At 56.5% G+C, this 20027-nt stretch overlaps 1 protein-coding gene across 2 annotated transcripts; it reads left to right on the top strand.

Annotated features, from left to right (window-relative positions):
- Positions 1 to 4042: 4042 nt before the first annotated feature.
- Positions 4043 to 17905, top strand: BAK1 (BCL2 antagonist/killer 1). Of its 2 annotated transcripts, none has more exons than XM_052698413.1 (6): positions 4043 to 4183; positions 7385 to 7498; positions 11439 to 11574; positions 11657 to 11800; positions 13460 to 13640; positions 13780 to 17905. In XM_052698413.1, the coding sequence occupies exons 2-6, from the start codon at positions 7414 to 7416 to the stop codon at positions 13882 to 13884; spliced, it is 651 nt and encodes a 216-aa protein (XP_052554373.1). In that variant the 5' UTR covers positions 4043 to 4183; positions 7385 to 7413; the 3' UTR covers positions 13885 to 17905. The 2 variants fall into 2 exon arrangements, with proteins under 2 accessions (XP_052554373.1, XP_052554374.1); XM_052698414.1 differs by lacking the exon at positions 4043 to 4183 and adding an exon at positions 6529 to 7042.
- The last annotated feature ends 2122 nt before the right edge of the window (positions 17906 to 20027 follow it).

Raw genomic sequence — 20027 nt, 5'->3', positions numbered from 1 at the left:
TTGCTTGCTCAGCCAGGAAGGATACAGGGGTAGAAAAGAACCTCAGAAACAACCCCGAAAGCCCCCACCTCTGATGCATTTATGCCTTGGCAATGCCACTGGTCATTGTTAGCATCCCCTACACCGATCCATCCCTACACCTTTTCTCAGACCTGAGGGCACTCACAGCAGTCCTTCCCTTAGCCCCACACTCCGTCTTCTCACCAACCTTACGCAACGTCCACTGCTGTCTGTTCACACTGATGAACCTGTTCCACAGGGACAGCGCAGCTTTCGGGGATCCTGCACCCTGCTTTGCTGTTTGAAACAAATCCGAAGAAATCAGTGACTCCCCAGGGTTGCCACCTCCCTTCCTCTGTGCTGTCTGTGGCACAGCAAGCAAACGTCTGACAGAGGACACAGTGCCAGGTCCAGGTCCTCCAGTGATGGGAGAGCAGCCAGGCACACGTGGCTCTGGGACTGTGGGAAACAGTCTGCAGTGCCCCATCCCTCCCATTGCTGGATGAGAGGGATGCTCTGTGCTCTCTGCCATGGCCTTTGGGTACCACCCCAGTGAGCTGACTCCCAGGGCAATCCCCTGGCTGATGTCCTCTGACACACAGCCTCAATGCCAGCATTCAGCCAGCAGCCCTAAGGCTCAGACCCCCGAAAGCAGCATACAGGCAGCAGAGAGGTACCATTGCGTGGGCAATCCCAGCAGCCAGGGGTGAGGGAGAAGGGAGTCCTCTCTCTCTCTGAGCCTCTCACCTTTCAAGAGATGCCCTTTCTCCCATTCAGTGTCAAGATCCATTGAAAACATCAGCTCAGGGCTTGCAGAGCAGGTGTCTTCATCAGCAGCACTCAGACCTTGAAGGAACTCATCCCTGGAGGCAAAGCAATTAGGACAATTGAAGGAAGGCAGGAGCAGCACTGCTGTCTGTGACCCAGAATCCAACTGCAACCCTTGTCAGCAGCCTGGAGAGGCCAAGGACTGCAAAGGGCTGCAGTACAGGTTCCTTGGTGCTGCACAGGTTGCTGCTCGATGCTGCAGTCTGCATGGAGCAACCTGGGGAGCTCCAGGGAACACCTGCCTGCTGGACACAGCTGAAATGCTGCACATGTTTCCTTGGAATGCTGGACTCATTTCAGCGCTGCCGAGTGAAATGTGCTGCTGGCTGTTCATAGTGCCCAAACAGGCAGCCCTCTGCAGAGCACCACCTGTATGGCACTGAAATGAGTGTAACCCCGTGCCATCCCCCCACTCTTACATCACCAGAGCTCTGCCAACGACGGCATCATCTGCAGCCCCTCTCTCCTCTCCAGCCGCCCCATCGCTCTGCAGGGCCACGGTGCCACCAGGAGCCTCCATCCCATTGCCCTCCACTGCCATTTCCACATCACTGGTGCCGGTGGTCAGGCAGCTCCTGCTGGTGCTGCTGCCCAGTGATCCCTGCAGGCTGACCTCCCGCAGCTCCCCCAGCAACATCTCCATGCTGTCCCCCTCCTCATCCTCGCAGTGCTCCTGGATCCCCCCATGGCTGGGTTCAACCTGCTCAGTCTGCCAGCTGCGGGGCCCTACAGCAGCACCCTGCTCCTGCTGCTCTGCTCTGGGCTCCTGTGCCCCCAGCAAGCTCCGTGAGTACCCAAGGAGGCTTCTGAAGAACTGGAGCAGGGAGGGATGGCTGGAGGGCCGGGCAGCCTGAGGGGCATCCATTGGTGCTATGAGTGGGGCTGCAGGGCAGCCAGTGGCCCAACGGCTCAGACTAGGTTCAAATTCAACGGTCCCCAACGGCTCAGAGCATGGAGCTGAGCAGGGCCAGGGGCTCTTTCACCCAGTGGAGTGAAACCTGCACACCAAGGGCGGGGAGGGGGCCCTAAAAGGGAGGGCTCCCCTCAACCCACAGCCACTCATCTTTGCAGCATCCTCAGCAGGGTGAAAGGCTTTGAAAGCAGCAGCTGTGTTTGCCATCGCAGTGCCACACATCCATGACAACGGTGGCAGCAAACTGCAGCAAACCCAACTGCCCATCTCACCTTGTCCAGCCTGCCCGTGGGGAGCAGGATGTGGTTCTGATGGGTGTTTTCCTGGGATGGGGTGTTTTCCTGGGGCTGCCATCCGAGGCAGAGCATGGCATCCCTACCACATCCCTATGCCAAGCAGGGCCGAGCTGCTGCTGCACTGCTGCTGGCACAAAGCTGCTCTCATGGATCACAGAATCACAGAATTGTAGGGGTTGGAAGGAACCTGCAGAGGTCATCGAGTCCAATCCCCCCTGTAGGATGTAGGGCATCACTTGGAGACAAACTGGTAGCAGCTCATTTTTGCTTCTGCACTTGGAGCTTCTCCTGGCTGGCTCAGTCAGTGTCTGCTTGGCTATAGCCCATAAGCTGCTGGCTGCAAGAATGGTTTTTCCCCCCCCAAAAAAACTCATCTAAAATTGCCATGTCACTGTGACATGTTGAAAGTGAGGCCCTCCCACACCCCAGCTGCATCCTCTTGCTTCCTTCCCTCTTTTTACCTGGGCAGGCAGCACAGGACACTGTTCCCAAAGCACAGGCTGCACCCCTCCTTGCCCCCAAAAAAGCATCTTTGTGCCATAGAAGCAGCTCTTTGCACTTGTAGGAGGGCTGGTGGTGCACAGCTGGCTCAGCCCCTTACCAGCAGCAGCACAGGGTTAGACTACATCAAACAAGTGGTGAAACCACTTCCTAAAATGCCAGTGAATCCTGTCACAAAGGCTCCCTTCTGCGGCTGCTGTTCTATGGCTCTGCACCCACACCAACAACAGGGGCTACTTGTTTCATTTCCATATCCACAACTGCAAAGCTGTATTGGAATTTCTTCCTCATTGCCTCAAGGTCTTAAAAACACAGCATTACAAACCAGGCTGTCCATGCAGCAGCACAGCCATGTGTAGGGTCTCTCAAATGCTTACCACCACCATTTCTCTAAGTCACATTTGCCATTGCTATCTGAGGGCTGGAGCTTTCCATCCAGCTCCCCTCTTCTCCCCATTATGGGCCCTCTCTTGAACACTCTCCAGCAGCTGTTGGCAGACACGTGGCAGTTCCTGCATCCCACAGCCTGAGCTCAGCCCTGTCTTTGCTGTGGACACAAAGGAGGTGTCCTGTCCCCTACCCCTCCATCACTGCAGGCACTGCAGCCATCACAGCCCTCCTCTGTTGTCCAGGACACCCCTGGAGCCAGGGCTGAGCCCTCTGCAGTCATTCTGCCAGCAAAGCCTGGCCAGACACATCCGGGATTCAACAAATCTTCCAGCTCAGCTCCCCGAGCATCCCACAGGGCACGCCGTCCCAGGGCACGGGGCAGACAGCTGAATTGATCACAAGCAGTCAAGCGTTCATAGAGGCCCCAAACTTCTTCTCTGGCGTTTGCCAGCAAAGGCTCTGGCAGCATCGCGGATGAGGGCAGCTGGGGCAGCTTGGTGCCGAGCCAACGCCAGCCCTGCTGAGCTATCTCGTTCTCCAGCATGAATCACACCCTCTCCCCCTCTGGCCGCCCGGGTTTTTTCCCAATCTAGGTGGATTTCGGATCTCCTCAGTCACTCTGTGAATCACCACCGCCGCCAACCCTTCTTTACCTGGCGGCTCCACGGGGATGTTCCCCACTGGAAATGGTCCAATGACTCCACGAGGGCACTTTGCCCTCCCGAGGATGCCTGGCAGAGAGGAAACCAACCGCGCTCAAAAGCTGCAGCCTTCCCAGACCGAAGCAGCTCAGGACGCCCCATGAAGAGGCAGGGCGGCTCTCAGGGACACGCAGAATCGGGATGCAGAGGTGCGTTGCTCTCCCTTCGCCAGTGCAGGCTCTGCAGAGCGGCGTGTCCCCTGTCGCGCAGCCCGGGGGACCTCGATCCCTCGGACACCCCCGAGCATCCCACGCTCTCGAGCCGCGACGCGCAGCCCCGCAGCCCCTTTCCCACGCTCGGGTGGTGCAAGGCGCCTCTAGAGGGAGCTCAGCCCCGCCCGGCTCCCTTCTACATCTATGGTCTGGGGTTGGGTTTCTTTTTTTTTTTTTCTCTCTCCTTTTCCCTCCTCCTCCCCGGCCCTGCTCGCTTCCTTCCCCCGCGCCGCGCCGGGAGGAGGCAGGAAGGGAGGCGGCGGGGATGGAGCAGCTCCCCGGGGGGATGCAGTAGCTCGCCGGGATCCCCCCCCCGGCCCGCCTGGTCCCCGCCGGGACACGGTGAGTAGCGGGGAACCCCCGGTGCCCCCCACCCCGAGGTGATGCGCTTTTCCACGCCGCAGGGCCGGGCCGGGCGGTGCCGATCGCTCCGTGAGCCGGAGGAGGGGGAGGTGCGGAGGGGGTCCGGGGGTACAGCGGCATCGGGGGCGAGGGGGGGGAGGGGGGAGGGCAGAGCCGCGGGGGTTACAGCGCGCAGAGCTCCGCAGCGAGAGCCGGGCCGGGGGATATCGCCCCGCGCTGAGTTTTGCCCCGAAGAGCAAATATTGCCCATTTTCGTGATATTTCCTCCAGGTTTTGGGGGGTCGTTCTTGTTTTTTCTCCTTCCCTCGTGAGGCCTCAGAGGTGACAGCCCTCCTTGCCTATCTCCCCCCCCCCCCCCCCCCCTCCATGGCATCCCCGCGGTTGGGGCCGGGCGGCCCGGTGGGGAGAAGGGCACAGCCGTACTGAGCATCGTGGCGATGTCCGTCTGTCCGTCCCCACGTCTGTCCCCGCTCCGGGCCGTGACCTCAGCGCGGACATCGCACGTGGGGCTGCGCGCTTCCTGCCCGCAGTGCCGGGACGTCGGAGGGGGGGTGGTGGGGGCTCGAGGGCCGAACCCTGAACCGGGGGAGGGGGGGAGGCACAGATCGGGACAAACTCATCTGTTTCGCTCGTCTGGGTCAGGCGGGAGGAGCAGGGCCAGCTCTGACCGTGCAGGGCCAGTTGGTGGGGCACAGGGGTCCCATGTGTGCACGCTTTGCATCCCCTGTGTGGCTCCGTGCATGGGCTGGGGACCAGGCCAGTGAAATGCTTCTCCCAGAGGATGCTCCGTGCGTTTCCCAGAACAGGATCTTCCTAGCACATCAAGGCCTGAGGGGGAGTGCTGTGCCCCATAACCAGGCCTGTTCACAGGGCCCAGCCCGTTATCCACATTCCCCCCCCCCCCCCCCCCCAGGCTGTTCCCAGCATCTTCCTGGCACCCAGGAATTCTCCTTTGGAGAAAAGCTGGGAGAAGTTGAGTGATGAGTATGTCATGGGGGCACGCAGGATGTGTGTCAGAGACCTTTAAGCAAAGGGAACGAGGGTAAAATGAGAAACAGTTGAGGCAAAGGTCTTTTTTATGAGGGAAGCCTGCAGGAAGGTTGATTCTTCGCCTGCTATGTGCATGTTAATAAAGATAAGATTCTCATGCCATGGCAGAAGGATTTCTAAATCCACAGCCTAGGTGCTAGCTGTGTCTTTTAACTCTTTTAACCCTACAAGTGCAAAAAGCTGGGGTGGAGATGAGTCTCTGAGCAGCTGCTGACTTGCATACTGCTGGTAGTGATCTGCAGCTCCCAGCCCTGCATTGCCTTCATTTTGGGCAGCCTTGGGCTGTCTTTGAGTATGTGGGTGTCGTATCCTCCTATACACCCCTTCTGGCATGGCATTCCCATAACAAAAAAGGAAATGGGGCAAACCAAAGGGATGTTGGACTGGGATGCAGGCAAAATAAAAGCTGCAGTGCCTTTGGTACTGGAAGGGCCGAGCTGTGCCCCCAGCAGACCCACAGTGAACTGCCATGGGCATTCCTGTGCTTTGCAAGAGTATTGGGGATGAGTTTTGGGGATGGGGACGCACGGATACGTGCAAAAAGGCCCACGGTGCCCCACGGTGCAAGAGAGGAAAGTGCTGCAAGGACCTATCTTGAGAAGGAAACTGAAAATGAAAGTTCCTCTGAAGTGATGGCCTAGTTGCAGCTTGCCACATTTGCTTCCTAAGGGTTTGGCAGACAGCAAGTGAGGAATCACATGAGTCAGCTGCTCACAGGCACTGCATGCCAGCGCTCACCAGCCCTCATGCAGGTTGAGCTGTCAGAGTCACCCAGAAATTCCATGCTGGGGAATTCCCCGTGTTGGTGCTGAGCTCTGGTCTGGGGGCAGTGGGCTGAGGTGAAACACAACCAGCTGCATCAATAGGCTGTGCTGGAGGTGTGCTGGAGCAGTTGGGCTCTATGCTGGATGTGTCCACAGCCAGCACTGCGCTCCGTGCAGCCGTGAGGCGCAGAAGGAATTCATCCCCCTTTGGTTATCCACGAGCTAACAGAGCTGCTCCCAGGCTGTTCCTTGCAGCCTTCAGACGAAAGGTGAGCTGTGATTTTAGCCTTGCTGGGCATTGCATCTCGTGGAGCTGCCATACACAGCCCTTCCCTGAGCAGGGAGCAGCAGGAGAGGGGCGGCCCCAGGACCCAGCTCTGCTCCCACCCCACGGACCCCACTGCTGATCCTCAGCGTGCCCTCAGCTTTTCCTTGGATGGGGATGTTTGAGGTTGGGGAGGAAAAGGGAAATCCTGTCCCTGTAGGCGTGTAGGAAAAAACAGCCCCTCCATCTGTGTGTCAGCAGGGCTCAGAGTCCCTGAATGCAGCAATATGTGAGAGCTTGCTGAGCCGGTTTGCATTTCCAGGCCCCCATCCCCACCCTGGATGCACTTCACACTCTGGTTTATGATCTCAATTTGTTTTTTTGTTTTTTTTTTTTCCTTCTGCATAATCTTTATCTGCGAGCTTGGACTGGGTGTTGCACCTCTGACCTTGCCATAGTTGGTTGTTTTCCTGTAACCAGCACTTAAATTTTGCCAGGGTTTGTTTTGAACTGAGTGCCAATGGGTCTCTGTGAATTTCAAGCTGGTGCAAAGCAGAAAACCCACCAGCTCGGCCCTGTCTGAGCTCTGGCCTCAGAACATGTACTGGCATGCTGAACAAAAGGCGAGCAGCCGCAGGGATCCAGCCCTGACTTAGGCAGGTGGCCCCACTTCCTTCCCTGCAGAAAGCAGGGCTGACGTCAGAGCGAGCAGCGGGCAGCAGAGCAGCAGATGAGCGTTTTGCAGAGCCCTCAGCACAGGTACAGTTTGGGATGGCTGGGGGCAGCTGGAGCCCTGCACTCCGTTTAATTTTCTCGTTCAGAGGGGAGCTCGGAATGCATAATGACATGGGAAGTTGGAGCCTCTGGATGTAGGGAAGGAGAGACCTCATTATTTGTAGGAGCTGTGGAAAGGCAGGCAGAGCTGCCTGCGAGGAGCAATTGCTGCAGCCGTGGCTTGGTTTGCTGTGGAGGGGCAGAGCTCTGCTGCTGAGCTCCGGGTGCCCTGCGGAGCTGCTGCTCCCTGTGCTGGGCTGTGCCTTCATCCCAGCACAATGCCGGGTGCTGCTGTGCCCTCCTCACGTCCTGCCTCTACCCCTGCAGGTCCCGCTGAGTCCCACAGCATCTCTGCAATGGAAGGGAATGAGGGGGACCCACCCGGGGCCCACGGACGCCAGGGCAGCAATGGGCGCAGGCCGTCACGAGAGACCAATTCAGGTAAAAAAGGGGGACGTGATATTCATGGGGAGGGAGCGCGCTGAAATCTTCTTGGCACGTGCTTCTTTGTAAAAGGCAGCATTCCGTACCTCCAGGGCTTTTTGTAAGGCTGAGGTGATCAATCAGCTTATAAAGGTCCGTGGAATGGAACGCTGAGCTCACGCGCTGGTGGGAGATGCTGGGTGTCATGAATTTGTGCAGGGGGGAGCACAGAGCATGGAGCAAACAGCATGGGGAGCTGCTGGGAGCTGTGCTGGGAGCTCAGTGCAGCCACATAGGGCTCTCTGTGCCGCAGATGACAGCTGCAATTTACTTTCCCTTCCATGAACACAAGTGAGGGAAAGGTGTCTGAGGGTTCGAGCACGCAGGGGACGTGCGGTGCTGCCTCCAGCAGCTGCTTCAGTCGTGTTGCATTGGCTGCAGGGTGCAGGAGGTGTGCTGTGCCTTGGGAAGCACTGCAGTGCTGCTGCCCGCCGATGGGTGAAACTGGGAGCAGGGCTGAAAGGAACCAGGCACAAACCTCAGCTCCTTTTTCGTCCCTCAGTGATAAAATGCTGCTGCACAGAGCGCTTTTCGATACGAGTGACTTCTTAACCTGTTCTGCAGGTGGACCTGTAAATAACGTGAGTCACTGCAGCTCTGTCAATAGCAGAGATTAGAAGCCCTCCCTCACTGTTTATGTATCCGAGCTCAGACCTGGCTCAGGGCTGCTTTATTGCCTGATGGGGCTGTTTGTACCCTGGCATGGCCCTCTCCATCGGTAGCTCTGGATCCCACATGAGCACAGTGCAGGAGACAAAGCCGTCCTTCCCTTACCAAGGTCTACGAGGCATAAAAACAAATAAATGAGCAGAGCTGTTTACGTATGCGATTTCCTGTTTGAGGCCAATGAGATGCTGTTGTTAAAACCAGTGAGAGGATCGGGCCCTGAACTCTAACCACACTGCTGTGAGCTGTGCTTCCTGTACAGCCCGCTGCCCAAAACGGGGCTGCCAGGACCTGCGGTGGGATCCTGTGCTTGGGCTGCTGTGCACTGGGAACGTGCAGCTCCCACTGGTGCTGTGGGCTTTGGGTGCAAGAAGGCTTTTATCACCTGGGTGATGCCTTTGGGCTCGCCTGCTTGCCTTGTTTTGTTTGCCTGTGGATGCATGGGGTTTTGTCCGTATGCTGTGTGAGTGTTGTCCTGAGCCCTTGCTGTGCTGGGTGTTGCTGGCAGCAGGACGAAGTGCTGCTGTTTCCAGGCTGGGTGGCAATCTGCACTTCTTGGAGCTGTGAGTGCTGCAGGTGAAGGCAGGGTTTCTGTGCTCCCAGCAGGATGTGATGGAGAGGAGGAGCTCGGCTCACGGGCAGCCCGGTCAAGGGAAGGGAACTCTGCAGAAGGGGATCCAGAACGGTGCTGAGCTGAGCTGGGGAGGTTGGCTTCTGCTTCCAAGAAGCACTCATTCACCTCACCTTGCTTCATTTCCCAGCTGTGAGCTGGGGCTGGCAGTGCTTCCCTGTTCAGCACAGCTCTGGGAATGCTTTGCGTACCAACGCTGAGGCTCAGACCAATGGCACAGCCCATGGGCATGGCTAACTCTCATGCAATGCAGTGTGCCTCCCTGCAGGGAGGAAGAATGAGTCCGTGTGGTCTCATTTAATATCTCCCTGTGGACCACCTCAGCCAGAATGGCGCAGGGCTTTGTTAAGAAAGGTGGATGTGTTGCTGTGTCTATTAGTGTTGTGGGATGGAGAAAGATGTGCTGCACATCTCTGCAGGGCTGGCAGGGCTGTGCTTGGAAAGCCCATCCATCCAACACAGCCTGTGGTGCTCAGCTCTTCCTGACATTAACCTGGGCTGTCTCACTGCCTGTGTCTGATGCTGACATACATAGCTGGAGGGCTGTAAGGCTTGGTCCTTCGCTGTTTATCTTTGCTGTGGACTTGGCACTGCGCGTGAAGTCAGTCAGCAGTTGATAAATCCTTGCTCAGGGGGTGTTAGTCACACATCTGTGAGTAATCCGTGTCTTCATCTCCAAAACCACCTGCAAATGGAGCGGGGGAAGGAGGGTCCTGGCTGCTTCGGTTGGGGCTCTCAGATTCCACAGAGTGGCTTAAACCACCTGCAGTGCCCATCTGCAGCACCAATAGATGAAGAGCTGTCCTCTCCCCTCGGAGCTGATGTTTCCAGGTTGGGGTACCAATCATTGTGCAAACAGCCGCACCTCTTGCTGCAGTCATGTATCCAAGGTGTCCTTGTACCACTAAAAATAGTGCCCGGGGTGGTTAGAGCAGGGATTTTTGGGTACGCTTATTTCCTCTTTTGCTCCTGCAGGCTGTTTGCTCTGCCTCTCATGAAACTGTGACTCAGTCGGTTTCATTTTCTGCTCACTGCCCTGTGCTGCACTCCTCCATAAGGTGGGATTCGTTTATCGCCAAACAAACCCTCTCTGAAAACACAGCCACCAGTGCTCGTCATTTCCCTTCACCTTTATTTACACAGCCTAAGCTTGTGCAACCCGAGCTTTGCACGGCAGTCCTCTCCTATCCCTGCACCCACCCAGGTAGGTCTGTCCCCGTGGAGCTGCACGTGGGGCAGGACAGTGTGACACTGCAGTGACCAGCATGGCGTGGGCAGGCTGCGGGGTTTGATGGGGCTGCCAGGATGCTGTGCCCCAGTGCTGGGATGTGGCTCAGGAAGGAGCATCTCTGTGCTGGAAGCGTAAGCAGACAGAGAACTGTGTGTGCAGCACGGCAGGTGGCTGTGCCGGGTGCTGGGCCAGGGTTCTACTGGGTTTGCAGCTGAGCAGCAGTGCTGGTGCTGGTCTGCTGTGTGCTCCTGGAGAAAGAAAATGGGAAAAGCGTGTTCATGAGACCTGAGAGGTGATTCCTCCAAACCCTGGGCTTATGGCTGCCGGGGATGCAGTGCTGTGAGCACTTTATTTCTCAGTTCAGAACACATGGCTCCGATCAGAGCCATGCCATGACCCCAGGTACTTACCCAGGAGCTTTCTGTGTGCTGTGTGAGCACCGCATCCCTTTGGACTCAGATACCCCTTGGAGCTTCAGCTCCTTCCCACCCCTATGGGGATTGAGTGCTGCCCACAAGATGTGCCCCACAGCATGCTGGCATCAGCAGCTCAGCTTTCGGTCACCGTGTCGCTGCTGGTGCCATGCAGGGGTACTTTTAAATGGTGGCATTTAAAAAGAAGCAGCCCCGTGCTGTTTGCTGAGTGATGCTGCATGGAGCTCTGGCTCCTGGTTGGGGTTGGATCTGGGATTCCTGCACTGTGCTGAGCCGTTCTGCGCTGAGAAATGCTGGCGTGTGGACAGAGCTCCAAGTGCAGCACTGAAGGTCAGCTTTGTGTGGTAACAGTCCTGTTGTCTTGCCAAAAAAAGCATTCAAAATGTGGGTACGTGCCCTCAAGGGTGACTTCAAAATCACCTTTCTGAGAATGAATATATGTCAGACTGCTTTTGTTTTACCTTCTGCTTTCCAAACATTTACAGCCATGAACCCAAACCATTTCCTGCAACTGCCAAGGGTAGAAGTGGCATTGAATCGTGGGGTGGTTTGGAGTTGGGAGGGACCATTAAAGGCCATCTGGTCCCACTCCCTACAACAAACAGAGACACCCACGGTTCAATTGGGTGCACAGAGCCCTGAGTTGGGTGTCTCTAGGGATGGGGCACCACTACATCTCATAAACTGATAGGGTTGTAAAACGTAGAACTGTTTGAGTTGGAATTACTGATGCGTGTGGGTGCTCTTGTCACTTGTCCTTGGCTTTCGAAGTTCAGGCTGAATAGGAGAGCCACCAAGGGTGCTTGAGAGATTTAGAGAGAGATTTAGACACGCCGGCACAAATTTAGGCTGGAAAAGCCTGCGTGGCCTCTTTCCAACCTGGGGAAAGCAGCAGCCGAGCTGCCTCTTGACTTCTCTCCCCCTTGCCTCTCTCAGAGGACCAGGTGGCCCAGCAGACCGAGGAGGTGTTCCGGAGCTACACCTTCTACCGCTACCAGCAGGAGAGAGAGGAGGGAGGGGAGGAGGTGCCCATGGACCCGGAGATCATGGAGATCCAGCAGGAGCTGGGCAGGTAAAATCTGCACCCCCAGCCCCGACCCGAGCCCGGCTGCTCAGCAGTCCGTGCCCATGACGGCCCGTCTTCCCCCCGGCAGCACCGGGAGCCAGGTGGGCAGGCGCCTGGCCATCATCGGGGACGACATCAACAAGCGGTACGACGCGGAGTTCCGCCACATGCTGAAGTCATTGCAGCCCACCAAGGAGAATGCCTACGAGTACTTCACCACCATAGCCTCCAGGTGAGACAGCAGGCAGCACGCCTCCGGGAGGGAAGGTGGCACTGATGCACTGCGGCTCATTAAAACCTTAAAGCCAGCCTGGAGCAGCTGCCCCCTGCAATGCGTGGGCTCCATCTGTTCCAACTTCATCCACATCGCCACCCTGAGCTCTGACTGAGCTCACCGTTACGGTTCCTGTGTTCTCTGCCTGTCTGCTCTTGTTCCTATTGCACTTTCTTCACTCACCGTCCTCTTGGCAGCCCTTGCACGAGCTGCCTGGGGGCAGAAAGTTTGGGTTGGGAAGCATGGCCAAGTGTGGATGTCCCAGCAACAGTGTGAAGACTGGAGGCAACACCCAGACGACGTTTTGGCCGTACTGCACAAGGCACAGCCTCGGTCTGTGTCCTGGGCTGCTTTGCTCTGCAGCCTCAAAGGCCTCATGCTGGCCCCATCAAGCGGCCTGTGGAAGCTCCAGTTGTGCTTTGAGGGGTTCAGCCCTCGTCCCTCTCCCTGCATTTTGCCCATAGGGCCACCTGGCTCACCCAGGGTCCTGCAGAAGACCCTGCAGGGGTCCCTGGGTCTGGCGCAGCCCCATCCCCGCGCCCCTCCGCTCGGTGTGTGTTGTCTAACTGCCTCTCTTCTGTCCTTTTCCTGCTCCCCTCTCCCTGGGAAGCCATGCTGCGCTGTTTGCCACCCTGAGGCGGTTAACGCACCGCAAACAGGTAAATTAACCTCTGTCCCTTGGTGCTCCTGTGTCCTCGTGCTCCATCCAAGGCTCTGAACTCCCTTTCCCCCTGCGACCGGCACAGCCCTGCAGGGACAGCCATGACAGCACCAGGTTACAACACAGGAGCCTCCTATTACTTTTCTTCTTTTTTCCCTTTTATTTTTCTTTTCTTTTCGTTCTTGCTAACCTAGCTGGAAACCAGAAACTCCCAGGTCAGTGCCAAACCTGCACACAGTGATGCAGTTTGTGCACAGCAGCTGACACTGGGAGCAGGAGCAATAGGCACTGAGTGTATTGTGAACCCCCAGCCCTTGGGAGCATCGCTGCAAGTCAGATCAGTTGGTCTTGGAGAGATTTGTCTGTGCAGGAAAAGGGAAAATCCTGCTCTAATACACCTCTGCCCTAGATCTATGCAAACGTTCTTGCCTCTGGGTATGGCTGCACAAGCAAGGGATGCTGTGTGCACATGGGTTGCAAACCTGATCCTGGCTGCATGTGTAGCACACTGCAGCCTACAGACTGATGGCTTAAACTGGCACCGGGTGCAGCTCACCCTGTGTAACACAATCCCAAACAGCTCCACAGCTCTGCCCTGTGCTGGGATGCAGCCCGGGGGTAAAGGGCAGGACGTGTGTGTGGGGTGTGCAGAACCCCAGAGCCATCCCCAGGTTTTCACCTGAGCGTTTCAGAGACCTGGCCAAGCCAAGCAATGCTGGCCCACACTGTGGTGGCTGTGCTCCTGAAGCACATGGGGTGATCAGTGGCCATGCAGTGCATAGCCACAAAACCACTGCTTTCCCTGTGCTGTTGGGATGCTCCTCCAGCAGCGCAGCACTCTCAGCTCTGCCCTGCAGCCCACGCTGATTGGGAGCCCTGGGCAGCGCAGGGATGGAGCCAAGCAGGGCGTCCTCCCCCAAGGAGCGATTGTAACCCGACCATTGGCTTCATTTCAGCTTGTTTGACAGCGGCATAAACTGGGGCCGGGTGATCGCACTGCTGGGCTTCGGTTACTGCATGGCCATCCACGTCTACCAGCACGGCATCACGGGGTTCCTGCGCCGCATCGCCCGCTACGTCACCGACTTCATGCTGCGCAACCGCATTGCGCGGTGGATCGCCCAGCAGGGAGGATGGGTGAGGCGAGGGCGCTGCGCCCAGGGGACGGGGCCAAGGGGGGTGGGTGGGATCCAGCAGGAGATGGGAGCAGAGCGCAGTGTGGTCCAGGCAGGACGCAGGCACTTCTCACGCGCTCTGCTCTGTTTCCCTCTGTCAGGTGGCTGCACTCGATCTGGACAATGTTTACATGAAGTACATGCTGGCGGTGCTGGCCCTGGTGATGGTGGGGCATTTAGTGGTACGACGCTTCTTCAGGCCCTGACCGCCGTGGGGTGGAGGCGGGGGTCCCGCCGAGCTCTCTCTCAAACCTCTGCTCCGCGGTGACATCTCACAGGAGAGGGGCATTCAAGGGACCTCTGAGAGAGAGAGCAGCGCGGACCCTTGAGCCTCCCACTGCAGGACACGGGGCCGTGCCGCCCAGGAGTCACCACTGGGAGCTACAGAGAGGGGCAGCAGGGAGGAGAGGGATTGGCTCTGCTGTCTGCTTGGTGCCTTGCTGTGCTGCTGAGGGCAGAGCGGCGCTGAGACCTCGTGGCACCCAGCAGTGAGGCAGCAGATCAGGCTGCTCTGCAGGAACCGACGCGTTGCCGTGAGAGCACCTGTCTGTGTGCTGTGTCTGCTCTGTGCTGTTCTTAAGGCGCTCCTGGGGTGGGCGCAAAGCTCCCCGTGGCTGATGGCTCCATCCCACACTGTGCCTGTATCTGAGGAGGGATTCCAACCTCGGTTGTGTTGTCTGCAAATCACTGGAGGGGCGAGCCAGCATTAGAAAGTGTGGGGTTTGCTTTCGTCTTCCCTCTGCTCCTGAGCCCAAGTACTTGAGCCTTATCTTTCTTTACAACAAGCATCCCTTACCTTCTTTAAGAACCACACTGACTACCTGATGGTGGGAACATGCCTGGCACCAGCAGGCTGCCCATGCTCAACCCACACTGTAGCTCCCCAGGGCAGGCACAGGTCCTGGGGTGCAGCTGTGCCTCATTGCCTGCTCCCCAGCCCCACTGTGACCCCCAGAGCTGTGTGCCAGCAGGCCTGGGGAGCATCAGTGGTTTTCCAAACACTAAAAAGCTGTGGGGCAGCGTGCAGTGGGTGCAAGCAGCCTGCCCTCCTCCCATTCTGCTGGCTATTTCTATCCAGCACATTTGCATGCTGCCCACTGGGACCAGTGGGTGTCCCTCGCTGCCAGTAGGAGGCACTGGGGTTGCACCACTGTGTCCCTGCTCCCACTATAGGAGCTGGGCTGGAGGTGCAGGGATCCCAGGGCACATCTGAGCTGGGTGCAGCACGCAGCCTTGTGCATGCATGGCTTCTTTGGCGAGTGGCCCAACCTTGTTCTGTTCATGGCTGATGCTTGAAGATGAGCTTTGGAGGGGAGGGCAGCTGGCTCCTCTCGCCCATCTCAGATCTTTCTGACTTCTGCAAAATAGGGAGAGCATCCCAGCACATCCCAGCATTGACTGCCTTGCTCAGCTCTGTTCCTTTTACTCCAGGCGACTCTTTAAGGTTTGAAACTGTGATGGCCTTCTCTGAGCCAAACCCACCCTGTACCAGCATCACACACTCCCAGGGCAGCTCAGCAGGAGCCCTACGATGAGCAGTGGGGCTGTGCTGGGGCTCCTCCTGCTGCAGGGGGATCCCTGTGGGGCTGCACCCTTACAGACAGCAGCAGCACACCCTGAGCAGCCTTCATGGGAGCCAGGGGGAGAATGGTGGGCCCAGGGCAGCCCTCCTGTCCCCCCAGCAGAGGCATTTCCTAATGGATGCCTGTCTGTTCTGTTTGTAAAAGCTTTCATATCACCTCCCTGCATTGATTCTTACCTTTGTCTTCAGATTTATCCTCAATGTCTTGGGACTGCTCTGCCCCAGCACAGAGGACACCTGGCAGCCTTGCTGGACTGGCCATAATTTTATACCACTGATATTCCTCAGGTTTCTGTGTTTTAATGAAACTTTTCAGCCTCTTTCTGTATCAGGGTCTTCCTGTGCTCATCACTCCAACCCCATGTCTGCAGTATCCCTGCCCCTGGCGGAGTGCCCTGAACTGCACTCACTGGAAGGATATTAAAATATTTGCTATATTCCTCTTTATCTATCGGTCTTGGTTGCTTTCCTTGTAATCATGAAGTGCTGAGTGTCTGCAGTGCACTGTGCCCAGGTTTTGCAGCCGTGCAGATGCTCTGCAGTCGATTTGTCCCCTTTGCAAGTGCACTTCTTTGCATTTAACCATGCAGCTTCATCTGCCATCCTGTCACTGCTTCACTGCCTCGAGCAGAACTTGATATTCCCTGACTGGTGGGAGCACAGACAGCCTGCAGGTCCCCATCCCCACCTTCATTTGTGGGTGAGAACACCGCCAGATGGAGCTTCTCTGCCGCTGTGAACGACTAATTGCTATTTTCCTTTTCTCTCAATCAGCCCCGTTATCTGCATGCCCCACTGCTCTCGCTGGCTGCTTTGCTTTGGTTCCAGCAGGACTTTTTGCAGAGGACCTCGGGAAGAAAACAGTACATGTCTGCTCATTACGTTGTTCACTACTTTACCAACACACTCTGGGAACTCTAAGGGAGCACATAAACAGCCCTAAGTTATCTTCATCTTCCTGAAGGGCTTCACCTTCTGAACCCAATTCAGTGTAAGGCCAGGGGACATTAAATAAAGGAGACTTTTCAGCTCTGTGGTAGATGATCAAGCGTTGATGCAGTCTGTGATACCAGAACTGAGAAGGGAGTTTTTAACCTCGGTGCTGAACGAAGGGAAGTTTCCATTCCTAGCCATATATTCTTTTCTCAGGGGATTAAAGGGAGGACTGCCTCACGATGTCAGCACATTGCCTCCCTCTGCTCTCATCTCTCCTTGCCTTCCTCACCCCCGGCACCCAGCAGGCTTGGACTGGGAGCATTGCTGGGTGCTGCCCTGTAGCCCTGTGTCCTATTGCTGGGTGACAGCAGCGCTGCTCGGTGCTGAGCTGGGAGTCTGACATGCAGCAAAAGCACTGCTGGGCTCCTGCAGGTTCTCAGGATAAGCCCAGGTGCTCCCTGAAAGGCTGGGTCAGCACGTTTAGTGCTGTGGAATCATGGTTTTAGGCAGCATAAGCTGTGTTTAACCTGCCACAGGTGGCACTGTGCATAGTGGATGCTCCTCCTGTCACCTTCCCAGCTGCTGTGGTGCTATGGGGTATGGCTGCCACGTTTTGCCTTCCTCCCCTGGTGGGAAACTCTTAGCTGGGAAATGAAAGCAGAAGGTGAGAAGGCTTTGCTGTGGCCTTTCATAAGGAGAAGGTTGTTCACGTGGGCACAACAGTTGGAAGGAAAGAGTGTGAGCAAAGTGACTGAATCACTTTGGGGTTTGGTGGGCAGGGATGCTGCTTTTCAACAGCCCATGGTGGGCCTGCATTTCAGGAAGGAGCAGCTCTGATGCTCAGCACTCAGCAGTGCCAATGCATGGTTTGCTTTGTGCAGGGGGGGAAGCCAAGTGCTGCATCCCCTCTGCAGACAGACCCTGATCTGTGGGGTTGGATGGCTGCAGTCACTGCAGGAGGAGCTGCACCCCAGGGCTTGCAGAGAGGAGTGCTGAGTCCCTGCATGGGAAGGATTTAGGGAGGAAAAGGAGTTCTTCTGGTGAGGGGCTCTTTGTGCCTAGAAGAGGTGCTAAGGGAGCACAGCCCAGACAGAAAACTGGGTTCAAGCAGAAGGGTGTGTTTGGGGCTGGGATTTCATCCAGGTTGTAACTGGTCTGTAACAAGGGGGTGAGAGGCTGGAGGAAGAGCTCTGACTGAGCACCTGGAGGCATGGTGGGCTGCCCACCACCCTGGCTTTCCCTGCTGGATGGAGGAGGCTGATTTCAGCTTTGCTGGTCAGCACCCCCCTGCCCTGCACTGAGCCACAACCCCCAGCCACCCTCCCACCCCAGAGAGCATCCTTGGTGCTCGTGCCCAGTTCAGCCTCCTGCAGAGCACACCACATACTTGAAGCACACGGTGCTCCTCACAGCTCGCTCCCCAGTTCCTTTCCCCATCCCTGCAGAAAGCCCTGCTCTCTCCCAGCACAGCAGGGCACACCGTGGACCAACGAAGCGTGCCTTGCACTGCAGGCATCCTCTCTGGCAGCAGGAGGGGAGGAAGGAGCAGGCAGGGTCTGTGGTGAGCTGGGGAAGGAGCTGCCTGCAGACACAGGGACACGGCGGGTTTGCTTTTACCACAAAATCCTTTCCTTTCACAAATATTCTGTTTTAAAGTGATGTAATATATATATATATATTTGAAAATAAAATGGTACACACAGTGCAAACTCCTTCTGGTGTCCTTTGCTGGGTGCTCGAGGTACCAGTGGGTGCATTGCAGATTCCCTTGCACAGATCTGCATGAGATGCTCAGCTTCCCCATTGGTTTAGGGAGAGCAAAGCTGCCTCCTCACAGCTTTGCCAGCACGAGGGAAGAAGGATCTGCTGCTGAATCCTGCTTTACCATCCCTGAGAGCTGGTGCTGTAGGGATGCAGGATGCAGCATGCTGTTGTCTGATCAGCAGCTCTTGTCCTGCCTCAAAATTTAGGACCTGTCCACACCTCAGGAAACAAGGAGGGCTGGAAATCACCAAAGAGATCTGTTACAGAGGAGGGTGGCAGGGTTCTCAGCTCTCAGTTACAACAGGTCTGTAACACACTCCAGCAAGTAAAGAGGAGACGTGTGTTGCTGCCAGAAACATCCAACAGGACGGAGGTGCTGCCCCTGCCCTGTGCTGGGAGCACTGGCAGACAGCACTGCCTGCTGCTGCTGTGAGGAGAAACCACACTGCTCGTGGTGATGGGATGCATGGCTGCTGCAGCACTGCATGGGGATGGCTTTGCTGTGTCAGCAGGCAGAGCAGCGTGGCTGTTATCTTCCAGCCGGCTTAGCAATGAATCCAAGAGGTTCAGCAGCTCCCATCCGCTGCTCTGCCCCATCCCACATTGCTGTGAATGAGTGTCCGTCAGGCAGAGCAGTGACAGTTCCTTTACCCTTGGCACGCCTGGCCTTGCAGTCTGTGCCTCTGACCGGTGGTGAGTTACACTGAGAGCTGGGGACGGGGACAGGACGTCCGCCAAGAGGACATGGGACCAGAAGGGGCTGCAGGGCCGGAGCCCCAGCCATGCTCATTTCTGCAGAATTAATCCTGGGGAATGCATATGTGAGCACAGGGAGGAGACAAGGGCTTTGGTCATGCACCGCTGCAAAAGGAGTAGGGCTCAGCCTCGCTGCGCAGCCAGCCAGCAGCAGGTGAGGCATCGCAGTGTAAATAAACATTTACCCTCCAGTTCCTGCTCTCTGTACACAGCCATATCACACAGTTGCTGCTTGGTGCTTTGCAGTGGGATTCGAGCAGGGCTGGAGCATCCCCGGCCACGCAGCAGGACCTGGCTGCCCTGCAGGCAAAGGTTAAACTTTAACAAAGGGTAAATGACCCCAATTAAAGAGCAAACTGCTCCCATAATCCACTTTGTGTCCTTCCCCAAAACCGGATCAAGCTCCTAATTAAATTAGCAGAAAAAAAAAAATAATAAGGCCACAATATTATTGAGGGATTTGCCTTTGGCCATTCAAATAGAATTGACCAGAATTTGAGCGCTGGTGGCAACCTAAACCCAGATCTGGCATTTGAGGCAGTCCTTGCCTCTAGAATCAGGTCAGGCTCTGGGCAGCCCTGAGCTGTGCCACTGTGCTGACAGGGATGCACTCCTTCCCTGGGCCTTGTCCCCATCCGCTCACCTCCTGTGTTGGTTCATCACCCATCTCTGGCATTGCACACAGAGGGAAGGAAGCAGCTTGGAGCTCCCAGCTGGAATGAGAGCAGGCGATGCACCAAGATGCTGTGATTGAGCAGAACTGGCACAGGCAGCTCTGACAGCAGCAGTGCAAACTGCTAAGCCAGTATCTATTTTTTCATGCTATCAATTGGCAGCAAGAGAGCTGGGCTCTTCTCATGCTCACTCCTTGTTCCCATATCCTCCCAACTTTCCCAGTGGGTGACCTGAAGTGAGGACAGCTCGAGAGCATGGCAGCGCTGATGGCAGGCAGAGGTGGGACCACTCCAGCAGCTGGGATGGTTCTGGCACGGATGTGCTCTGCTCTGCTGGTGCTTGCAGGCACAGAGCTGGAAATCTGGCACGGTGACTTCACATCTGTGATCCACCACTGAGACCCTCGTCGTCATGGGGATTCTGCAGGAACTCAGCTCTCTGGGATGGATATCTGCTGCAAAAGGAGGAACCTCTTCTGTCAAAGTTAGAAGAACCGGTTCAGCACAAAGGGAGCAGTGATTTCAGTTTTTACCTGTTCCAGTCACTGGAGGAGAGCATACCACAGCACTGTGTTCATACAGGTCACTTTCCAAATTCAAAGCTCTCTCTACCCTAAAACACTCTTATGTTTGCTCA

The sequence above is a fragment of the Tympanuchus pallidicinctus genome, unplaced genomic scaffold (assembly GCF_026119805.1).
Source record: "Tympanuchus pallidicinctus isolate F22 unplaced genomic scaffold, pur_lepc_1.0 scaffold32, whole genome shotgun sequence".
Classification (NCBI taxonomy): domain Eukaryota; kingdom Metazoa; phylum Chordata; class Aves; order Galliformes; family Phasianidae; genus Tympanuchus; species Tympanuchus pallidicinctus.
The sequence above is the reverse complement of the archived record's forward strand: the minus strand, read 5'-3'. Positions and strand labels throughout refer to the sequence as shown.

Bases quoted from the DNA above. Each gene is read 5' to 3' on its own strand.
- BAK1 (XM_052698413.1), top strand. From the start codon at position 7,414: ATGGAAGGGAATGAGGGGGACCCACCCGGGGCCCACGGACGCCAGGGC. The intron at 11,575-11,656 runs GTAAAATCTGCA...TCCCCCCGGCAG, and splicing joins ATCCAGCAGGAGCTGGGCAG to CACCGGGAGCCAGGTGGGCA. The intron at 11,801-13,459 runs GTGAGACAGCAG...GCTTCATTTCAG, and splicing joins TTCACCACCATAGCCTCCAG to CTTGTTTGACAGCGGCATAA.